The sequence below is a fragment of the Oryza brachyantha genome, chromosome 7 (assembly GCF_000231095.2).
Source record: "Oryza brachyantha chromosome 7, ObraRS2, whole genome shotgun sequence".
NCBI lineage: Eukaryota > Viridiplantae > Streptophyta > Magnoliopsida > Poales > Poaceae > Oryza > Oryza brachyantha.
This window is the reverse complement of record NC_023169.2, coordinates 8,591,308-8,610,726: the sequence shown is the minus strand read 5'-3', so window position 1 is coordinate 8,610,726 and position 19,419 is coordinate 8,591,308. Positions and strand designations below refer to the sequence as shown.

Genomic DNA, 19,419 nt, shown 5'->3' with positions numbered 1-19,419 from the left:
ACCTTTTGTTTCATTTATGCTTATAATCCAAAATTTAAATTTACCGTAAATTACGCTCACGATATATGAACTTACGTGGTGTGTGTAAATAGATATAACTTGTAAATTACTTACTTTGATACAATAATTTGGTTAGTGCGAATCAGACCAAAATGATCTACCCAAGTAAAATTGCTCTAAATAAGTGTACACTAATGACATACACATATGATTGTGATTTGGAGATCTTATTTTAAATTCAAATAAAAAGCTAAATTAGATGTGCACAAGTTTATTTTTCATGTTTAGATAGAGAATTTATTTCATATCTTTGGATAAATAATTTCTATATAGCTCGTCTAATGTCTATTTTATAATATTTATTTGTAAATTATCATTTTAGTTTTTATGTTCATGTTCAGACACTCTATATCATTGAAAGTGTATTTCTATGATTAGACGTTTCTAATCTATATCTTAAAAAATAATTTATTATTTTCTTCGGTTGGTCTATATCTTGAAATTACCCCATGATGATAATGATAATAATACATTTTTAGTATAACATTTTGATGTGTAACCATAATTACATATCATGATGTATCATATTCAATCAATTTTGCTTGTGTAGATCGTTTTGACTCAAGTTTGCACGAATTAGCGAAGTTATTGTGTCGGAATAAACAATTTGTAAGTTATTGATCTATTTGCACCCACCATACAAGTTCATGTACCGTGAACATAATTTACTCTTATATTTACAATCTTAAATTTAGTGTTCACTGTAAGATTTTTTTCACTAAGGTTTATTTTCCGTTTTGACTTTTAGATCACTGAGAATACATATATAAAAGTTTTATTTATAATTTTTTTTAAATATTTAGCTCCAACTACTTTGTAAGAACATATGCTACGTAAGGTAACTTATGTGCATGTACTAAAGGTCGGTCGAAGAAGAAAGAATACAATGGTTATAAGCAAGGGAGTATCCAGTCCACGAGGAAGTAGGCAAGCATTACATAGTATTATACGATTATAAAGAAGAGACCACCATTACACTAATACACACAAGCTCGACCAACTGATTTCTCCCACGACATTCCTCCCTCAGTCCGTAAATCAATCTCTCGAGATGATGATTCTTTGCTGTCGACGAAATCCATCTCTTGCTGCCCGATTACGCAGATCATTTCATTTCACCTCCTGGATCTCGTCCAGGGCGTAGTTGTTGGTCGACACGCCGGCGTAGTTCACCTTGGCGAACCGGACCACCACCGGGTAGCGCGTGTTCGGGTCCTGCACGCGTGCCAATGTTTGCTTTGGTTAAAATATTTTCTTGCTTTTGCTTTGTTGTTCGATTTGTATGAGGATTGCGCTGAATTTGCTATGAGATTATGAGAATTTTTGATGATGGAATTAGTGGTACCTGATCGACGGTGACGACGGAGCCAGTGCCGTTGTACCAGTAGGACTCCCTCCTCAGGATCTTCACCTGATGCATCCATGGCGAGCGATTTGATAACTTTAATTCAATCGAAACAAGAACATATTATATGTTGGGGAAGATATTGGGACGCACCTTGGTGCCCCTCTTGGGGCCAATGGGAGGCGGCTTGGCGGCGGCGGGCTCCTTGGTCGCCACGGCCGCCTCGGCCTCCGCCGGCTTCTCCTCCTCCGCGGGCGGCGGCGCCGCTGCCTCCTCCTCGGCGCGGACCACCACCAGCCTCCTCCCGACGGTCCTGCTGCCCGCCGGAGCCGCGAAGCTCACGCGGCCGGGCCCGCCGCCGCTCGTCGTCACGCCGACGCCGACGCCGCCCGCGTTGCCACCGGCGGCCGCCAGCAGGAACCTCGCGGTGGCCGACGCCATGTTGGTGCTCGCCATCGGCGTCGCCGCGTGCGCGTGTGGGTAGCTTAAGCTTAAGCTTGGGGTCGAAGTGGAGGCGAGAGAGCGAGAGAGAGTGAGGCGTAAAATGGCGCGGGGGGATTATCTGCAGCGCAAGCGCGGGGCGGGACGCCGGGTGGATTTCGGCGAGTCGGGCGGCGCCGCGTGGCGCACCTTATCCACCGGTGCGGATGATGTGGATAACCTGGCGGCCATGGGATGGATCCGGCGCCATAAGTGGAGATCGCGAGTTTAGCATTTGATATCACTGCATCATCTCGGGTATGTACGTGTGTGTTTTTCTGAGTGACATGTGTATTTTGGCAACGCATGGGAGGAACCGTCCATCCGAGAGATATTTTGCTTGGACCAAAATGAGGATCATCGACCACTGTATATGTGATGTGAGTATAACTCAATTGCGGAGATAGCTAAATACGATGATTGGATTGATCTCGGAGATATATGTATATGTAGATGTCATCCGTAAGTGGAAGCACTTAACCGGTTTATAGCAACAGAACCGAGATTATTTGGGAGGAGTACGAACCAAAGAAAGAATGACAAGGCTGATTGTTTCTGCAGCCAATGTTTGGACTGGAACGAAACTCTAAAAAGATAGGTGTCGGCGTATCATTGGTGAAGATTTTAATATATCAAGTAGTTGACATGTGGAGGACACGAACTATGCTGACATCATCTTCTAATAGTGAAGTGCAAGCCGATTATAACATTGGTTAAAAGATATACCATGCTAATATTGTTAGAGTAACTTATGCAAAAGCTAGTGGAGCCAATAAGCTTTAGCAACACCATCAACAACGGTGCAACATGATGGACTTTATCACTAACAATTCAATCCATGCCAAAGTTCTTACTGTGATTGTTTTCGATACATAAATTTCTTGATGTGTAACAAACGATGCTAGTGGATATGTATTTAAGCAATAGATTGGAACTAGAGTTTACTTAAAAAGCTGGAAAAATCGAAATAAAAATGTGGCCCTTGCCACTGCCGTTGCCGTAAGTTATTGGTAATGTTGTAGGACTTGACATTGTGTGGCCTACAATTATGGTACGATGCTAGTTTTTAATTTCTTACTTCACAGATATGATCTATTTTTAACTTGATGGTGCATGAATAGTTATATATTTTCTTTTGTTTTCTAGGTTGACGAGAACAGTTGATTAGTAGGGAAGATGGTGACCGGAAGGGATATGGCTCCATGGCGAAGATTGGTGGCAATTAGAGATGTTTTGTGTATATAGTTTAGATTGTGTTTTCATTGCATATGATGTTCTGGACAACATATTTATTGTCATGAATTATGAGGATAATTATTTTTGTAATGCAAAATTTTATATTTAATATACAAATGGTAATTATGATTGATTAGACTTTTGGAATTTGTCTATGCTTTGAGTTCGTTTGTCCCTAAGGCAACAGAAATAAAATAGTCGAATGCCAGCTAATATGGATAGTTATCCATATTGCAATATTTATAACCGTATAAGCAACTTGATTGTATCCATTGCAAGGGTTATATATAAAACTGTCCATCATTAAAATTAACAACGCATAAATATATCGCTGCAACTTATCTTCTTTATTGCTAACTAGCCACGCTTTGTCACATATTACCAACAGTTGGGCATGTGTTGTAATTGATGTTAGCAACAACAGCAAAGACAATGTATTTTGAATGTGTTAGTGTAGACCCTAGTAATACTTATTTGAACTTTTAGCCATACATATATGTATTGCTAAAGGGGGTTTTCTCTAGTAGTATAATACAACTTGTGAAGTCCATCATGAACAACTCTCCCATATGGTATCCACCCACCGTATTCTACCTTTTGTCTAACCTTGCTATCCAACATGCTTAACCCTTTTGCACCTCATCTCCTTCTTAATTCATTGACCGATATTGACCCTTTTGTCTAGACCTTTGCTACTCACTAAGCCTAGTCTTGCTCCCATTTGACGAAGATTGACATCAAGTCACCAACATAAAAATCGATAAACCAACCATTTCTCATCACATATATTGCAACTTGACCTACAAATATTTTCAAACTGTTTTTCATTAAATAAATCACTTGCAACGGTAATTGTTCATGACAAAATATAAACCATGACAAAGATTTCGTAGTGAGAACTTACCATTAATCCTTCAACACTAAGGCCTTTTGGGCTATCCCTCTTCCCAACCTATATTCTCTCGTCTTTTGCGCACACACCTTTTGAACTGATAAATGGTTTGCTTATTGAAAAATATATTGGAAAGTTGTATTAAAAAATCATAACAATCCATTTTCAAGATTTTTAATGCTAATAATTAATTAATTAATCATATATAAATCTATTGCTATGTTTTCCATGTGAGTTAGTTAACCAACAACTAAATACAACCAGTTAACCAACAACTAAATACAACCTAAGAAAGAGATGAAGCAACAATGAAAATAATTGTTTGGTAATGACAATAATTTGAAATTGACATATTAACAACAGCAATTTGTACAATCCCAAAGCAAAGTTATATTACTAATCTCTCACATTAATTCAAAATTATAGTGCTTTTGAGAACTTATGGCATTTCTCCTATATCAAATAGGAGAAAAGAAATATCCACGCTAAAAGGTGCTGATTTTTTATTGAAGCTAGTTAGTTGTGATACTATAGTGAACTTTGCTTGTTGAAATTATGAAAAATGCACTTCAGGGAAGAAATGGATGAGCATATCATTGGATTGGAAACTTTTAACCATTAACTCTGCATAACAAAGATAAGAAATAGTTGTCAATGTGCTAAAGTTGGCGAGAATACTGGATGTATCTAAACTGGCTTTTCCTAAAAGTAGATCAATACGAGGTTGTTGTTGGAGAAGAGCCAGGTCATAGTTTAATTAGTTTGGGATGAATCACCAGGGCAGAGATAAGAGCCACATTTATCATGGCATCACTCCTTGGTGGAGTGTACAAAGTTTTTCCTATATTTTTGATAGCAAATGTTTTGGGAATATGAGCTTATAGCTTACTTATTCGGATTCAAAAGATAAAGCATAACTATTGAAACTACAAACAGTTATCTAATTAAGCATTGTTGATACTAAAAACGATCCAAAGGAGAAGCAGAAGGCACACATCACTAGAAAATAACTAAAGAACAACAGAAGGCCTGGTTGAAGAAAAAAACAACAAAACCTCATCATAGAGAAATGATGGTAGGGACATGGATAAAAAGTTTTCTGCAGGTAAATATATATACACCACCAAATCAACATTCAACAACTATATTTGATCATGTAGTATCCAACGAATTAACAACACTCAGAAAACATCAAGAAGGATTTAGTCCATCCATTCCAATGATCGACCAATCTACCATATTGACAGGAAATGTATAACATCAGTAGAACAAAATACTGAGAATGACATTTATGGAGAGCAATAGTATAAACCAGGGTTTCCTTACCGCGGTAACCGCCGCTGTTTTGAGTTTAAATTTGAGGAGAATTTAAAATTTTTGAGGAAATTTAATGGAAAAAATATGTTGTATAGGTTCATATATAGTATAGTTTTGTCAAAGAAATTCATGAAAAATGTGTTTTTTTGGCGTCATTAAAAATCATAACAAAAAATTCGAAGAAAAAAAATTAAAAAAATAGCCTATTGCAAATAATATTTCATAAGAAGATGGTTAATAATATTTTGTTGTTGAGTCACTATTAATTTGCATTAGACACACAATGTACATAATATTGAAATAGAAATATACAATGATGGATATAGGAAAAATATGCATAGAGGAAAATTATATGTGCATGTTACGACATACATAATAGTTTTGTTCGTAATATGCATGGAGGAAAATTATATGTACATGTTGAGTCACTATTAAATGAAGTTATTGTTACTCGTTATTGATGTGAATTATTTGATGAAGGGTGATGACGGGATATGTTTGTATATTGCAATGTCAAGAATTTAGAAAAGGTCATGTCAATTTTTTTTTTCCCTATAACATGTCCTAAATGTCACAAATATAGTCACCAAATATTTTTCTTATTTTTTTGTATTTTTTTAGATTTTTTAAAGATTTTTTTGCATTTGACATCTCACATTTCTTATTTTTAAATTTTCTTCTCCCCGCGGTTTCCTCGCGGTAACTGCGGTTTTCGCAAACCGCGCAGTTTTGCACGGTTTCCGCCGTTCTCATACGCTGTTTCGGCAAGCATTAGCCATAACTGCGATTACCACGGTTTTGAATTCAAATTTTTCATTTTCAAATTCATCGCGGTTTTTACGGCATCCACGGTTACCGTGTGGTAACCACGCTAACGGTTACCCTGATAGGGACGGTAAAAACAGGAAGTGGAACCCTAGTATAAACTGAATTGGATCTTTTTCAACACACAAAAAGCCATTCAACTGAATGTCTAGTTACCTTTCTGGTGAAATCTAAGTTGTCTTGGAATTACATCAAGAACCATATGGGTGGTGACATGACGCACACATGCATGGAGGTTTTTTTAGAAAAAATGAAAAAAAAAACTGGCACGTGGATGCTGGCTGACTTCTGCATCCATATTTTTCATTAAATTTTTTCATGTATGAATTTAGGCTGAACTTGCCAAATGAGTTCTGCAATTGAAATTTTCAGTAAAAAAATCCGACTGAATTCAAATGGCTGTCACATAATGCCTGCAATACTGGGCTTCTTGGAACTCCCAAAACAGATCCATGCGATTGGTTGTACGTTGGGATGCTAATGGGCCTAACTATTTTGTTTATAAAATTTAAGGACCGCGGGTTGAAAATAAAATTATATAGATTTTTGAGCTAAAAACATTTTAAGTATTAAATAGGGTTGCGAAAGAACTTCGGGACTTACTCTTGTCCATTGCGACCCTAGTTGTACGTCGTAATGCATGCATATCCCTGCATGAGATGATGAGCGTACGTACAAGCTAAGCTAATTAGTTAAGCCCTGCGATTCAATTGAGCACTCCGATGCATATTAATTAATTCCGACTCGGTTTCCGATTAATTTAAGCACTAGGATTCCGATTTCGATTTCCTCGTCTACGAATGAGCAAAGGAGAGCTATATAAGCTGCAGGGTCCTCTCTTGTTCCTCCATCAGGAGCTCTCTCGATCGATCGTCTCGTCGCCGTAGCTCCTACGTCGGTTCTTCCGAAACACCCTCAGCGCCGGGTCCATCGTCCCACGGAGACAGAGGTCGAGATGCATCAGGAGGAGATGACGACGCCGCCGCCGCTTCCTGCTCCGCGCCCGAGGTGCATCGTCCGCCTCAGGCTTCCGCCGGCGTGGACGCCGGAGGAAGACGCGCAGCTGCAGAGGCTCGCCAAGGAGAACGCCTTCCGGCGCTGGAGCCGGATCGCCAGGAGCATGCCCCGCCGCTCCGCCAGGTCCTGCCGCGACAGGTGGCGCCACCACCTCGCCCGCGACGTGTACCACCGCCCCTTCACCGCCCGCGACGACGACGAGCTCCTGCGCCTCCACTACCGCCTCGGCGACCGCTGGAAGGAGATCGGCCGCGCGGTGTACGGCCGCAGCTCGCGCATCATGAAGCGCCGCTGGAAGGAGCTCCGGCGTAGCGGCTTCCCCGCTGCTGCCGCAACCGCCGCCAGGAAGGAGCTGCTCGCCGAGGACGCCGACGACATGCTGGAAAGCGTGGATGAGCAGTCGGAGTCGCCTCGTCGTCTCGCCCTAGCCGACGCTCTCGCGTCGAGCTTCGCTTCTTGCAGCCTTGCGCAGGACCAACCGATGGGTGCTGCTCTGGCCGGAAGCCTCGAGCTAGGGTTCGCTTGCATGGAAATCTGACACAAACTGCAGACTAGCGTAGCATGGAATTAGTTTGTTGATTTAGCTGTATGAAGTGTCGCAATTGGTTGGACAAAACATTCATTTTACAAATTCATCTTCCCTGAATTATTCGTTTTTCATTTTCATATTGTGTTTTTATCCTTGTGGAATGCTCCCTCGATTTTTTGTGTAATCCAAATGGTTACGATTTTTTTTTTGAAAAAGATTCCCTATATTAACCGGCAGTTGAGGCTGTGGAGAACGTCACCGGATGTTCAAGCTTTCGAGCAACGTGCGGGGACGAGAGACACGAATAGTTTTCTTTCTAATAAATACCATGACTATCACTACTATACAAAACACTTGTAGTAGCCCGATTTTTTTTCTCTAAGCCTAAATCGTAAGTGAAAACGAGCTCATAACGAAATTATTTGTGCTTTGGTCAAGTGCTAATTAACAGAAAATAAAGTTAATTAATTAATTGGACCAGAATGCTATGGATATTTTTGTTGTATTCATTGCATCGAAATTTACTAATAGGATTTATAATAAAAATTACAGAGAAACAGACTAAATATTCAATAAATAAAAGTAGTTCAAAGTTGAATTAAATTTCTGCGATTGTTGCTCTCTTTTTCTTGGGCCGTGGGCCTTTTCATCCAGCCCGAAGACGGCTTTTGCGGTGCATGGGCTAGGCCCAAACCACCGTCACGAAGGACCCCGAGGCGCTGCCATGCTCGCAGTCGCAGCAGGTTTGGCAGAGAAGGCCACCTGGCCGAGCTCGCAAGAACCTCCAAAAGTTGTATAATTAAGCTAGAAATTAGCCCAACGTGTGTGTTTGTGCTTTCTCTCACTACGGACGAGTGTATTTGAAAGAGGAAAGATTCGAAACTAATATGTTGATGCAAATTCTCTCTGCTGTCAGCTCATATCTGATGGAAATCTCGACATTTCGGTTTAAAAAATAGAACTTTCAAAAAGCATTCCCAAGAAGAGGAGGAGGATGAAGCAGCAGCAGCTAGTGTATTTGTATTCTTTCTTAATTCTGCTGCATTGCTTCCTACATCAATAGCGTCATTTCCTCACATGCAGAGCTCCCCATCACCCGCGTTGGCTCCCCATCACCCGCCCCGTCCGATCTGAAGCGTGCGCACGTGGCGATCATCCCGACGTGAAGTGCACGAAGGCGTGGGTGAGCCCGGTTAGAGCAGGGACTTGGGCCGTGCCGGGCTAGCACGGCCCGGCCCGTCGTGCTTCGTGCCTACACGACCTGCTATTCGTGCCGGGCCGTGTGGCACGCAGTGGCGATGGCAAGGCCCAAGCACAGCCCAAAGATACATCGGGCCGATTTGGGCCGTGCCTGCTCAAGCACGACCCATGTATAGCTGAGAAGTCCGGCGGTCAGGCTCCGCGAGGGCACGTCGGCGCCGGCGCCGGCGCGAGGCTGTCACTGACCGGCGACTCCCGAGCTCCCGCGACCGCGTCCGCCGTTCCGCCGTCCGCGACTCCGCGTGAATACGAAGTTGTCGTGTTTCGGCTACGTCTCCGGCGGCGGCGACGTTTGGACTGCTAGCCTCGATCTGACGCCCCGCCCCGTCTTCAAAAGCAAACGAAAGGTAACAAATCCTTGTTAGTTTATCTGTTAGTTTCATAGTATATACTGTACTAAGTTAGTGCGAAGTTATATATACTATGTTCATTTCGTGCCACTGTGTGAAGCCTTGAACCGTTGAGGACAATTTGTTCATATTTTGCTTTCACCTCATCAGCCATAGCTCGTAGATGAGATCGATCGATCGACCTCGACGAGCCTGTCCGTCGTACCACTACAGGACTGGATCGAATCGACCTTGGCTGATGGATGCATACTCTCTGCTGCTGTAGCTACTGTTGGCTGATGCTGCTAGTGGTGAATGTGATCAATGGATGGATGGATGGAGCATTTTCTGCCGATGCTGCTGCTGGTGAATCAGGTATATGAACAAGCATTATAATTCATTGGCCATAAGGATTAGTCCTACAGATATTTTCGTGCTATCAGGCCATTTTTTGTGCCGGGCTATTTTTGTGCTTTCAGGCTATTTTCGTGCCGTGCAGGCCCAGCCAGTAGTCGGGTCGTGCTGTGCTGCCAACAAAGCCCGAGCATGGCCCACATGCGCGCCGTGCCGGCTCGGCCCATTTACAAATCGTGCCGTGCCATGCTTTTGGTCGTGCTGGTCCACTATGCTGTGGGCCAGCCCGCAAAAGCACGGCCCATGTCCCTGCTCTAAGCCCGGTGCCCACCCAATTTTTCCAGCAGGGGCGATTTGTATGTGTGTTTTTTTTTCGTTTCTTTTTGCGTGCATGCGTGCTTTTGTTTTATTTTCCCGTGCGATGGGGAGGTGGGAAGTTTTTTTTCCTGTGGTAAAGGCAAACGGCGTGGGAGGTTGCATGCAATTTTTTTTTCTGTTTCGGGTGCGTGCGTTTTTTTTGTTTTTTTTTCTTTCAGATGCGTGCGTTGATTGTTTCTATCCCTTGTTATGGTAGTAAAGATAAGCGTTGAAATTAACTACTATAAATTGGAAATATAGTCTATAAATGTGAGATGATAACAATTTTTTTGTTTGGGATTATTATAATCTAGATTATTAGAAGTAAGTTAAAAAAATTATAATTTGGAGTCTACCTTATTATAATGTGATAAGGTCATTGAGGTAAGTTTTTTTCCAAATTATTAGGTAAAAAATTACCTACCATGCCATCCCACTCACTCTTTAGACTTGCAAACCCAATAATCTAGGCTCTAATAATCTAGGAAAGAAATAATTTATAGCCTATTCTACTACAGATTATAACAATATAGCTTATAGTAATATGACTTAATAATCTAGATTATTATAATCTTAAGTTAAAAAAACATGGCCTTAAACTCTTTGCAAAAATATACACCATTTAAATGGTCGGTAAGTGTATGCACAATAGCGGAGGAAATAATCTGGCCCTAAAGACTGCAGCCCATAATGATGTGAGAAATGCATGTTTGATGGATAACATAATCTTTGGATCCTATAACCCACTTATTGTAAAGAGTAATCGGTGACAAGGTAATGCACAACAACACCAAAATAAGAGGTTGTTTGTTGTTTGGAAGTCCAAACGTAGATGTCACACAGAACAAAAAGTTGTTGGTTAGAATGTTACAACTTACAACCCGACAATACTACTTTTAGTGTATGTCGTTTTCCAAGAAACATGCATGTCCTATGGAACAAAGGCATTTTAGACCATTGTATCAAAATTTCTGGTTTAATTCACCCATACTAATCCCTAGCTCGGTCTTGATAATCGCTCGAGCCGCCGAGGCGCGGCCTTAGTAAGCCGTGGTATGGTTTGCAAAACTTTGCAAGATTTCAAAATTTTTGAAAAAAATTGGTAAACAGTCCAAAAATGTTCGTGGTGATATATCGTGATAGTCATGACATAATATGTAATTTGGCGCACCCAAATTACAATTATTGATATTGATGGTGCCACCGTGATTATGAGGGCATAATATATATATATATATATATATATATATATATATATATATATATATATATATATATATATATATATATATATATATATATATATATATATATATATATATATATATATATGATCCACGAGGTAACTATTTGACCTACCTTTAATTGAGGTGGAAGTGATTTTTGGGCCTAAAAAGAGGGGTGGGATGGGCCTTGGGAGGCCTTGAAAGTGAACGGGGTGTAGAATAGCTTATACTAAGGGGATACCAGCGCTCGCGAGGAGGAAGAAAATCCGTCCAGCGCACATACTAATACAAGAGGGAGACGGTGAGACTAAAGTCATTCTAGCTCTCTTGCTCAAGTGGTAATCGGCAATGAGTTTGAAGGCAGCTCGCGCAAGTTTCGGTCCTTACCAAGCACATATTTTATTTCTTTTTTTAAAAAAAGTACTGTGGTTTTTCATGCTTTTTTTTAACCATGCCATAGCTTTTTATACTATTTTTCAGGGATAATTTTTCTCGCTGTTTTTTACAGTGTCAAACTATAATTTTTCACGCTCATTTTTTGGTTTTTGCACATGTTTTAGAAGCGAAAATTCAAATCTTCACCCTTACATTTTGATGCCTTGTTTTTAGATCGTTAAGAACACATATATAAATGTTTTATTCATAAATTATTTTCTTTCGTTTATTTTAAATTTTACAGTACCATACGTACAATACTATAGCCAATGTATTCAAACTATTTTGGAAAAAATGCTAAAAGAATGTTACAATTTTTTAAAGAAGCTTCTCAACATATCTATGGTATAATACACATCGAGACAATAAAAAGATAATCTATTAAAGTGAACTTAGCTCATCCGGTTATGTTAATTTCGATAAACTATCCTATCTAGCCCATCGGTCTTAGTTGACGGAGCCACCTTTTTTGTCACATGAAGAAGGGTGTGAAATTCTCCGCTTGGTGATGATCACTTTTGTTATTCTTTAAATTGATGTTGAAATTATAAATTAAGTTTAGATTTCTCCAGTTGCAACACATAAGCACTTTTCTAGTATATATATATATGTGTGTTTGCTAATTGCCTAGCGTGGATGCTCATATTTTCAAGAGGTACTCTGGTAAAATTTTATATAATATGTAGTAACATACGTGTATGTTTGCAGCAATATATGTGTATATCTGCAGTAACAGTGGTAACATTGTGACTTTTTTATCATTTATTCTTGTATATTTTTCCACTAATTGCCTATCGTGTATGTCTATATCTACAGGAGAAACTCTGCCAAAATTTGTCATAGTACACAGTAACATATGCACATTTTTGCGGTAACACACGTGTATATATGCGGTAACAGACATCAATTGCTTCCATAATATGCAATAACATACGTATATGTTTGCAACAACACATGTGTATATCTACAGTAACAACGATAATATTGTGATTTTTTTACCATTTATTCTTGCACATTTTTCCACTAATTTCCTATCCTGGATGTTCATATCTGCAGGAGGAACTCTGCCATAATATTTTATAGTACACAGTAGCATATTACATTTCTGCAGTAATACACGTGTATATATACAGTAATAAACATCAATTGATTTCATAATATGTAGTAACATACGTATATGTTTGCAGCAACGTATGTGTATATCTGCAGTAATAGTGGTAACATTATGATTCTTTTTAATCATACATCCTTGTATATTTTACCACTAATTGTCTGTTCTGGATGTTCGTATCTGCAGGAGAAACTCTGCCAAAATTTTTCATTGTACACAATACATATGTAAATTTTGCAGTAACACATGTGTATATATGTAGTAACAGACATCACAGTAGTTGTACAATATTGTAATCAACAAACCAACCAGAGCACAAAATGTAGCAGAAATGCAGTAACATTTCATTATCATTATAGCATCATAAGTGTATATCTGGAACAACAACTACACAAACAGTAAATCAAACTGGTTTAAGTACAAAAGATCCTGTTCGTTTTCTTCCTCATTGACCTTATCGTGTGTTCTTTTTCTTTTTCAAACACTTCGTCCATGGCCTGAATTTTTTTTGCATCAACATAAAACATGAATTTTACAGTAAAAACATAATCATTATGCAGTAACACAAAGCCTTAATTGGGAAGGGGTGATCCTGATTTTTTTTTGCAGTAACACAAACCATAATTTTTTGGGTTAATTAGATTTATGCCATTACAAATATGTCAGTTTAGAAAAATATCATTACAATTCACCAAATCATAAATATGTCATTATAATTCTTCTTCTCTTAGAAACATGCCATTTTATACGACTTTAGAGCTATTGGACCCACATACAGTCTAATGTATTTGCGTATTGACCCACATGCACCCCTTAGTATAAGCTATTATACAACCTCCTCCCTTTGAAGGCCTCCCAATGCCCATCCAACTTCCCACCTCTTCTCCTAGGCCCAAAAATCATCTCCACCTCAATTAAAGATTGGTCAAAGAGTTTCTCTCGTGGGTCAACCCTCTTATGTGCTTTCTCTCATGTCTATCTAAGCTCATCCCTCGTGCCACATGAATTCTACAGTAACACGAAGACAAAATTGCTGTAACACGGCAACTAATTCGCAGTAACAACGTCAAAACATACCTATGAGGGATCTACTTTTTTAAAGCAATTTTTTCTAACAACGTGGTATAAACTTTTTTGAAAAATAATATATCAGATGAGAGATAAAGTTGGTTAAAGTTTGAAATCTTAAGAAATATCTATAGGATTTCTATTAGTATACACTAATGCTATGACAATAACTACAGTAACACTATAACATCATGTTACTATAAAATATGTGTATTATTACCGTAAAATTACAGTAACGTAGTGATATAAGGAGAAATTTAATAAAATGCTACTCCATAGAGGTGGCTTTAATAGAATGTCACTCCATAGACCATCCTTATAAAAATACCTCTGTATAGAGTATGCTTCTTACTAAAATACCAGTTTGGGGTGATTAGAGGCTACTTTCGCTGCTCCCGTCGCCCGTCCGCACGCCCGCCGGCGTCGTCGCCTGTCCGCGCGCCCGCTACCGGCGTCGTCGCCCGTCCTCGCGCGGCCATCTGCGTCGTTGCCCGTCCATGCACCTGCAGCCGGCGTCGTCGCCTGTCCCCGTGTGGCCGCCAGCGTCGTCGCCCGTCCGCGTGGCCGCCAGAGTCGTCGCTCGTCCTCGCGCGGCCATCGGCGTCGTCGCCCGTCCACGCACCCACCGCCGGCGTCGTCGCCCATCCGTGCGCGGCCGCCCATCGATGACGACGAGGAAGCGAAGTGGAGGGGGCCGGACATGGCGACGGCAGTGGCTGCTGCTGCTACGGCGGCAGGAGGAGGGAGAGGAGGATTAAAAGCATCTAATCATTCCTAGTGCGATTAGAAGTCTCTAAGTGTGATTAAAAACCTCTAATCACTCCAAAGTGGCATTTTAGTAAGAAGTATACTCTATGGAGTGGCATTTTTATAAGGATGGTCTATGAAGTGGCATTCTATTAAAGCCACCTCTATGGAGTGGCATATTGATAAATTTCTCGTGATGTAAGTACAGTAACATGTGTATTGTTACTGTACAATTATAATAACGTTATGATACAAGTATAGTAACATTATGATTGAAATACAGTAACACGTGATGTGATTGCATACTATTGCTACAGTACCACTAATACATGTGGGAGAGCTAAAATGTTATATTCCTAATTTTTAGAGAGCAATATCTAATGTGTCTTATATTATTTTTTAAAACCGTTTTCATTACGGTGGTTAAAAATTGTGATTTAAAAAATTATATCTATCATGGTGTTTTACTATATTTTATAAGGCATGTTACTATATTTTCTTCGTGTTACTATACTTTTTAGATAGACGAGACTGAATAAAAGATAGGATGGGAAGGAATGAGTTTGATCAGACCATGAGAGCGGTTTTAGGCCTTTGGAAGGGGGTGGGAGGTGGGTTTGGGCCTTCTGAGGGGAGGGAGGGGGCATAGAATAACTTATTCTAAGGGGTTGCATATATTAGTGTGTGCATATATATAAATATAAAGTATCATGATTATCGAAATTGCAAAAACCATCGTAATTATTTCCAATTATTTTCAAGAATAACACAATACTCGCGGGATACTGCATGATTTTCCTTGCAAAACCATCGATGTGAAGCTCAATCCCGAGAGGGCTTTCTCATTGTGCATGTGCATCAAACAATGCCAGTTGTGTTCCCCTGTTCCTTAACTAGATGATGCTAGTTGACCTCTCCATCCATATTTTTCATTAAAATGTTTCATGTATGAATTTAGGCTAAACTTCAGTTCTGCAATTAAAATTTTCAGCGAAAAATTCCGACTGAATTCAGATGGCTGTCACATCATGTCCATAATACTGGGCCTCTAGGAACTCTCAAGACAGATCCCTGCGATTGGTTGTATGATGTAATGCATGCATATCCCTGCATGAGATGATGAGCGCACGTACAAGGTAAGCTAATTAATTAAGCCCTTCGATTCAATTAAGCACTCCGATGCATATTAATTAATTCGGATTCGGTTTCCGACTCAATTAAGCACTAAGGTTCCAATTCCGATTTCTTCGTCTACGAACGAGCAAACGAGAGCTATATAAGCTGCAGGGTCCTCTCTTGTTGCTTCATCAGAATCTCTCGATCGATCGTCTCGTCGCCGTAGCTCTCTGCTCGTACGTCGGTTGCTTCCGAAACATCGTCAGCGCCAGGTCCATCGTCCCAGGGAGACAGAGCTCGAGATACATCAGGAGGAGATGACGACGCCACCGCCGCCGCTGCCTGCGCCGCGCGCGGCGCGCATCGCCCGCCCCAGGCTTCCGCCGGAGCAAGACGCGCTGTTGCAGAGGTTCGCCAAGGAGAACGCCTTCCGGCAATGGAGCCGGATCGCCAGGAGCATGCACCGCCGCCACAAGCTCGCCCGCGACGTATACCACCGCCCCTTCACTGCCCGTGACGACGACGAGCTCCTGCGCCTCCACCGCCGCCTCGGCGACCGCTGGAAGGAGATCGGCAGCGCGGTCTCCGGCCGCAGCTCACGCATCATGAAGCGCCGCTGCAAGGAGCTCCGTCGTAGCGGCTTCCTCGCTGCCGCCGCAACAGCCGCCAGGAAGGAGCTGCCCGCCGGCGAGGACACCGACGACATGGTGGAAAGCGTGGATGAGCCGTTGGAGTCGCCTCGTCGTCTCGCCCTAGCCGACGCTCTTGCCTCGAGCTTCGCGTCTTGCAGCCTTGCCCCGGACCATCCGATGGATCCTCCACTGGCCGGAAGCCTCGAGCTAGGGTTCGCCTGCATGAAAATTGGCTAGAGACTATACTAGTGTAGTGTGGAATTAGTTGGTTGATTTAGCTATATGAAGTGTTGCAATTGGTTGGCACTACGTGTGGAAAAACATTCATTTTCCAAATTCATCTTATCAGAATTATTGATTTTCCATTTTCATATTATGTTCATGTTTGTATATTGCGCGCGAGAATGTATTTTTATCCTTCTGGAATGCTCCCTCGATTTTGTGTGTAATCCAAATGGTTATGTTTTTTTTAAAGAATGCATATATTAACCGGCACTTCAGGCTGTGGAGGTCAGCCGACGTCAAAGCACAGGGGAGGATCGAGGTCGCCGGCGACGTGCGGGGACGAAAGACATTAATAAACACCAAATATAATGAAATTGTAGTTCTCCTCCCGTGCAAACATAGACATCCTTTTAGTATTAACGGTAAGCCAAGTAAGCAGGGACAACGCTTACTACAATGACCATGAATGAAAAATCAAATAAAACACTGCATGGATACCCGTGGTACTTGATTGAGTTAATCAGAAAAAAAACGTGAATCATGAAACTTGAAAACGATGTAAGAAACTCATCTGTCAACTTAAAACATTAATAAATTTAATATGAATAATAATAAAAAATCAAGTTCAATAATTATGCATGACCAAGTAAATAAATAGATATATTGGAGAATAAATGATAGAATAGAATTCTGGTCATCACATATAAATCATATAAATTCGTCGTACACTTGCCTCAATCGTGACGTTAAATTTAGCTCAAGACCTCCTAAAATCGAACCCTCCACACCCGTGGAGCAATACCTCGTATAAAATCTCTGTGTGTGACTATCTAACAGCACATAAAATATTTAAAGTATTTCCGACCATAAAACACAACAATTCTATTGATTCCATCTACCCGTATTTAACTATCCATATCGATTTATTCATGGTTTTACAAATAACTCACAAACCTTCTAATGAAAAGAGACAAATGATAGAACTTTGGATATCTAAAGAAAATTTTATACAACTTTTATTTTGGGAATAATATCATATGAGGCCTATATCTATCTCAATTTAAACGAAACAAAAAAAAAATACACTGCAAAAGTTTCCAACCTGAGCAGCAGCATGTTTTTAGCATTTCTCCTAAACTGTTTATCGGAATTGAACGAAACCAGCGGTGTACAAAGACAATGACGATGGCAACAAACTTTATTTAGGTCCCCTAATATGATTCTTGACCAATGAGTTTGAAATTAAAAAAAAACGGGTTCAGCCCTAGATCAAAATTCAATTTTGCGCAACTGATGAACCTATTGGTTTCTATTTAAAATTTAAACCTACGTGAACAAAATGGAATTTACCCTTGCGGAGTGGAAACTCAGAACTTGCAAGAATCTGAAGAATTCACAAGAAAATCTCAAATTTCCTCCTGACTTGCTCTTTTTCTTCTCCTTTGCGTGGATAGTAAATGGCAACTGCAGATTAGCAGCGGCAGCGATGGTCAGGAGGCGAGCAGAGATGACAGCAGCAAGAAAAACTCAGTGGCAGCGGCCAGGCGAGATCGATCTCTCTCTCTATTATTTTGACGTTGCGCAAAGGCAAGATCGATCTCTATCTCTCCCTGTTGATCGATCTCTATCTCTCTCTGTTTGTCTTTGTCTCTCTCTCTTTTTTTTACCTGGCCGGTTAGATCGATCTAATCATCGTAGCAGGATGGATCTCAAATCTTTATTCTGTTTTTTTATTGGTTAAATAGAAAATATTAATGAAAATTTAATGGTCCAAATTAATTCGATGACTATTAATTCGCTCGGAGTCCAATAAATACAAATTTATACTGTATTCTGCACTGCACGCATCCACAGTCTCCGATGGTCTATTTGAGAAACGGTATAAAAGTTAAATTTTCACACATCATTAATTGTTAACGAGTAATAAATCAGTAAGCATGTCCGATCGTTTAGCATGTTTATGTCCTTTAGGAGTCTTGAGCAAATTTATTCTCTAATAACACAAATACTACAAGAAATCTTATGATAGGTGACGTTTCATTTACGTCATAGAAACCGAAAATTTGGTCACATTTCAAAATTCTATGACGATCCTGTGATGAAAATCTATTCGTCACCTATCATGCGTCTCTATTCATGTTCTATGATGAAAACGTATTTTTTTTGTTATTAATCTAGTAATGATTCTTCTTTCGTCATTAAGTTATGACGCTCATTTTCGTTATTGTTGAGCCTATGAAACGTCACAAAATATATTATGGCCCATCCAGAGCCATGTAGTGACCTGCTTGTTTATGGGCTAAGCCCAACTTGATTTAGAATTGGCCCATAATTTTTTAAAAATATTTTTAACCCAATTATAGTACATTCATTTAGGCCCGGTCCACTTAAGCCCATTTACGACAAAAAATTGAACCCACTAACCAGTCATGTACATAACCCATCTGCCTGGATATAGAGCCCATTTAAATTCAAAACTAAAAGAATATCCAATACAATAGATGGACTATAGCCCAAGTATTAATCAAATTTAGCCCATTCAAATATAGTCAGCTTCTCTGACAAAAAAATTGCATATTTACTAATCAAAATAGATTCAATTACATCCCAAGTCACTAATGAAAACAACAAAAACATGTTCGGTTGCATCACAGATTTCACTTATCTATTCAAAATATTATTCCTATGGTTTGGAATTAATCTTGATTCTTCTAGTAGCCAGCAAAACACCATGAATTCCAGGACTGAAACTGCAACATGATAAAAACAGCATTAGCTTTTCCATATAAAGAGAATAAGCAGATTTTCAACGGTGTAAATGCTACCTAGCAAACCTAAGATAACGAATCAAGTGATCC

The 19,419-nt window shown here is 40.1% G+C and overlaps 3 protein-coding genes across 3 annotated transcripts; 2 read left to right on the top strand and 1 right to left on the bottom strand.

Moving 5' to 3' along the window:
* Nucleotides 1–932: 932 nt before the first annotated feature.
* Nucleotides 933–1,942, bottom strand: LOC102721944 (photosystem I reaction center subunit IV, chloroplastic-like). The gene is made up of 3 exons (XM_006658444.3): nt 1,559–1,942; nt 1,406–1,471; nt 933–1,275 (listed from the first exon to the last, which is right to left on the bottom strand). The coding sequence occupies exons 1-3, from the start codon at nt 1,859–1,861 to the stop codon at nt 1,171–1,173; spliced, it is 474 nt and encodes a 157-aa protein (XP_006658507.2). The 5' UTR covers nt 1,862–1,942; the 3' UTR covers nt 933–1,170.
* Nucleotides 1,943–7,110: 5,168 nt separating this feature from the next.
* LOC121054986 (myb-related protein B-like) lies at nt 7,111–7,710 on the top strand. Its single transcript, XM_040526297.1, has one exon. It carries the CDS (start codon nt 7,111–7,113, stop codon nt 7,708–7,710), a length of 600 nt encoding a protein of 199 aa, XP_040382231.1.
* An 8,311-nt stretch (nt 7,711–16,021) lies between these two features.
* LOC102721662 (transcription factor MYB118-like) lies at nt 16,022–16,573 on the top strand. The gene has a single exon (XM_015839126.2). It carries the CDS (start codon nt 16,022–16,024, stop codon nt 16,571–16,573), a length of 552 nt encoding a protein of 183 aa, XP_015694612.2.
* The last annotated feature ends 2,846 nt before the right edge of the window (nt 16,574–19,419 follow it).

Bases quoted from the DNA above. Each gene is read 5' to 3' on its own strand.
- LOC102721944 (XM_006658444.3), bottom strand. From the start codon at position 1,861: ATGGCGAGCACCAACATGGCGTCGGCCACCGCGAGGTTCCTGCTGGCG. The intron at 1,472-1,558 runs GTGCGTCCCAAT...TGGATGCATCAG, and splicing joins GCCCCAAGAGGGGCACCAAG to GTGAAGATCCTGAGGAGGGA. The intron at 1,276-1,405 runs GTACCACTAATT...GCACGCGTGCAG, and splicing joins CCGTCGTCACCGTCGATCAG to GACCCGAACACGCGCTACCC.
- LOC121054986 (XM_040526297.1), top strand. From the start codon at position 7,111: ATGCATCAGGAGGAGATGACGACGCCGCCGCCGCTTCCTGCTCCGCGC.
- LOC102721662 (XM_015839126.2), top strand. From the start codon at position 16,022: ATGACGACGCCACCGCCGCCGCTGCCTGCGCCGCGCGCGGCGCGCATC.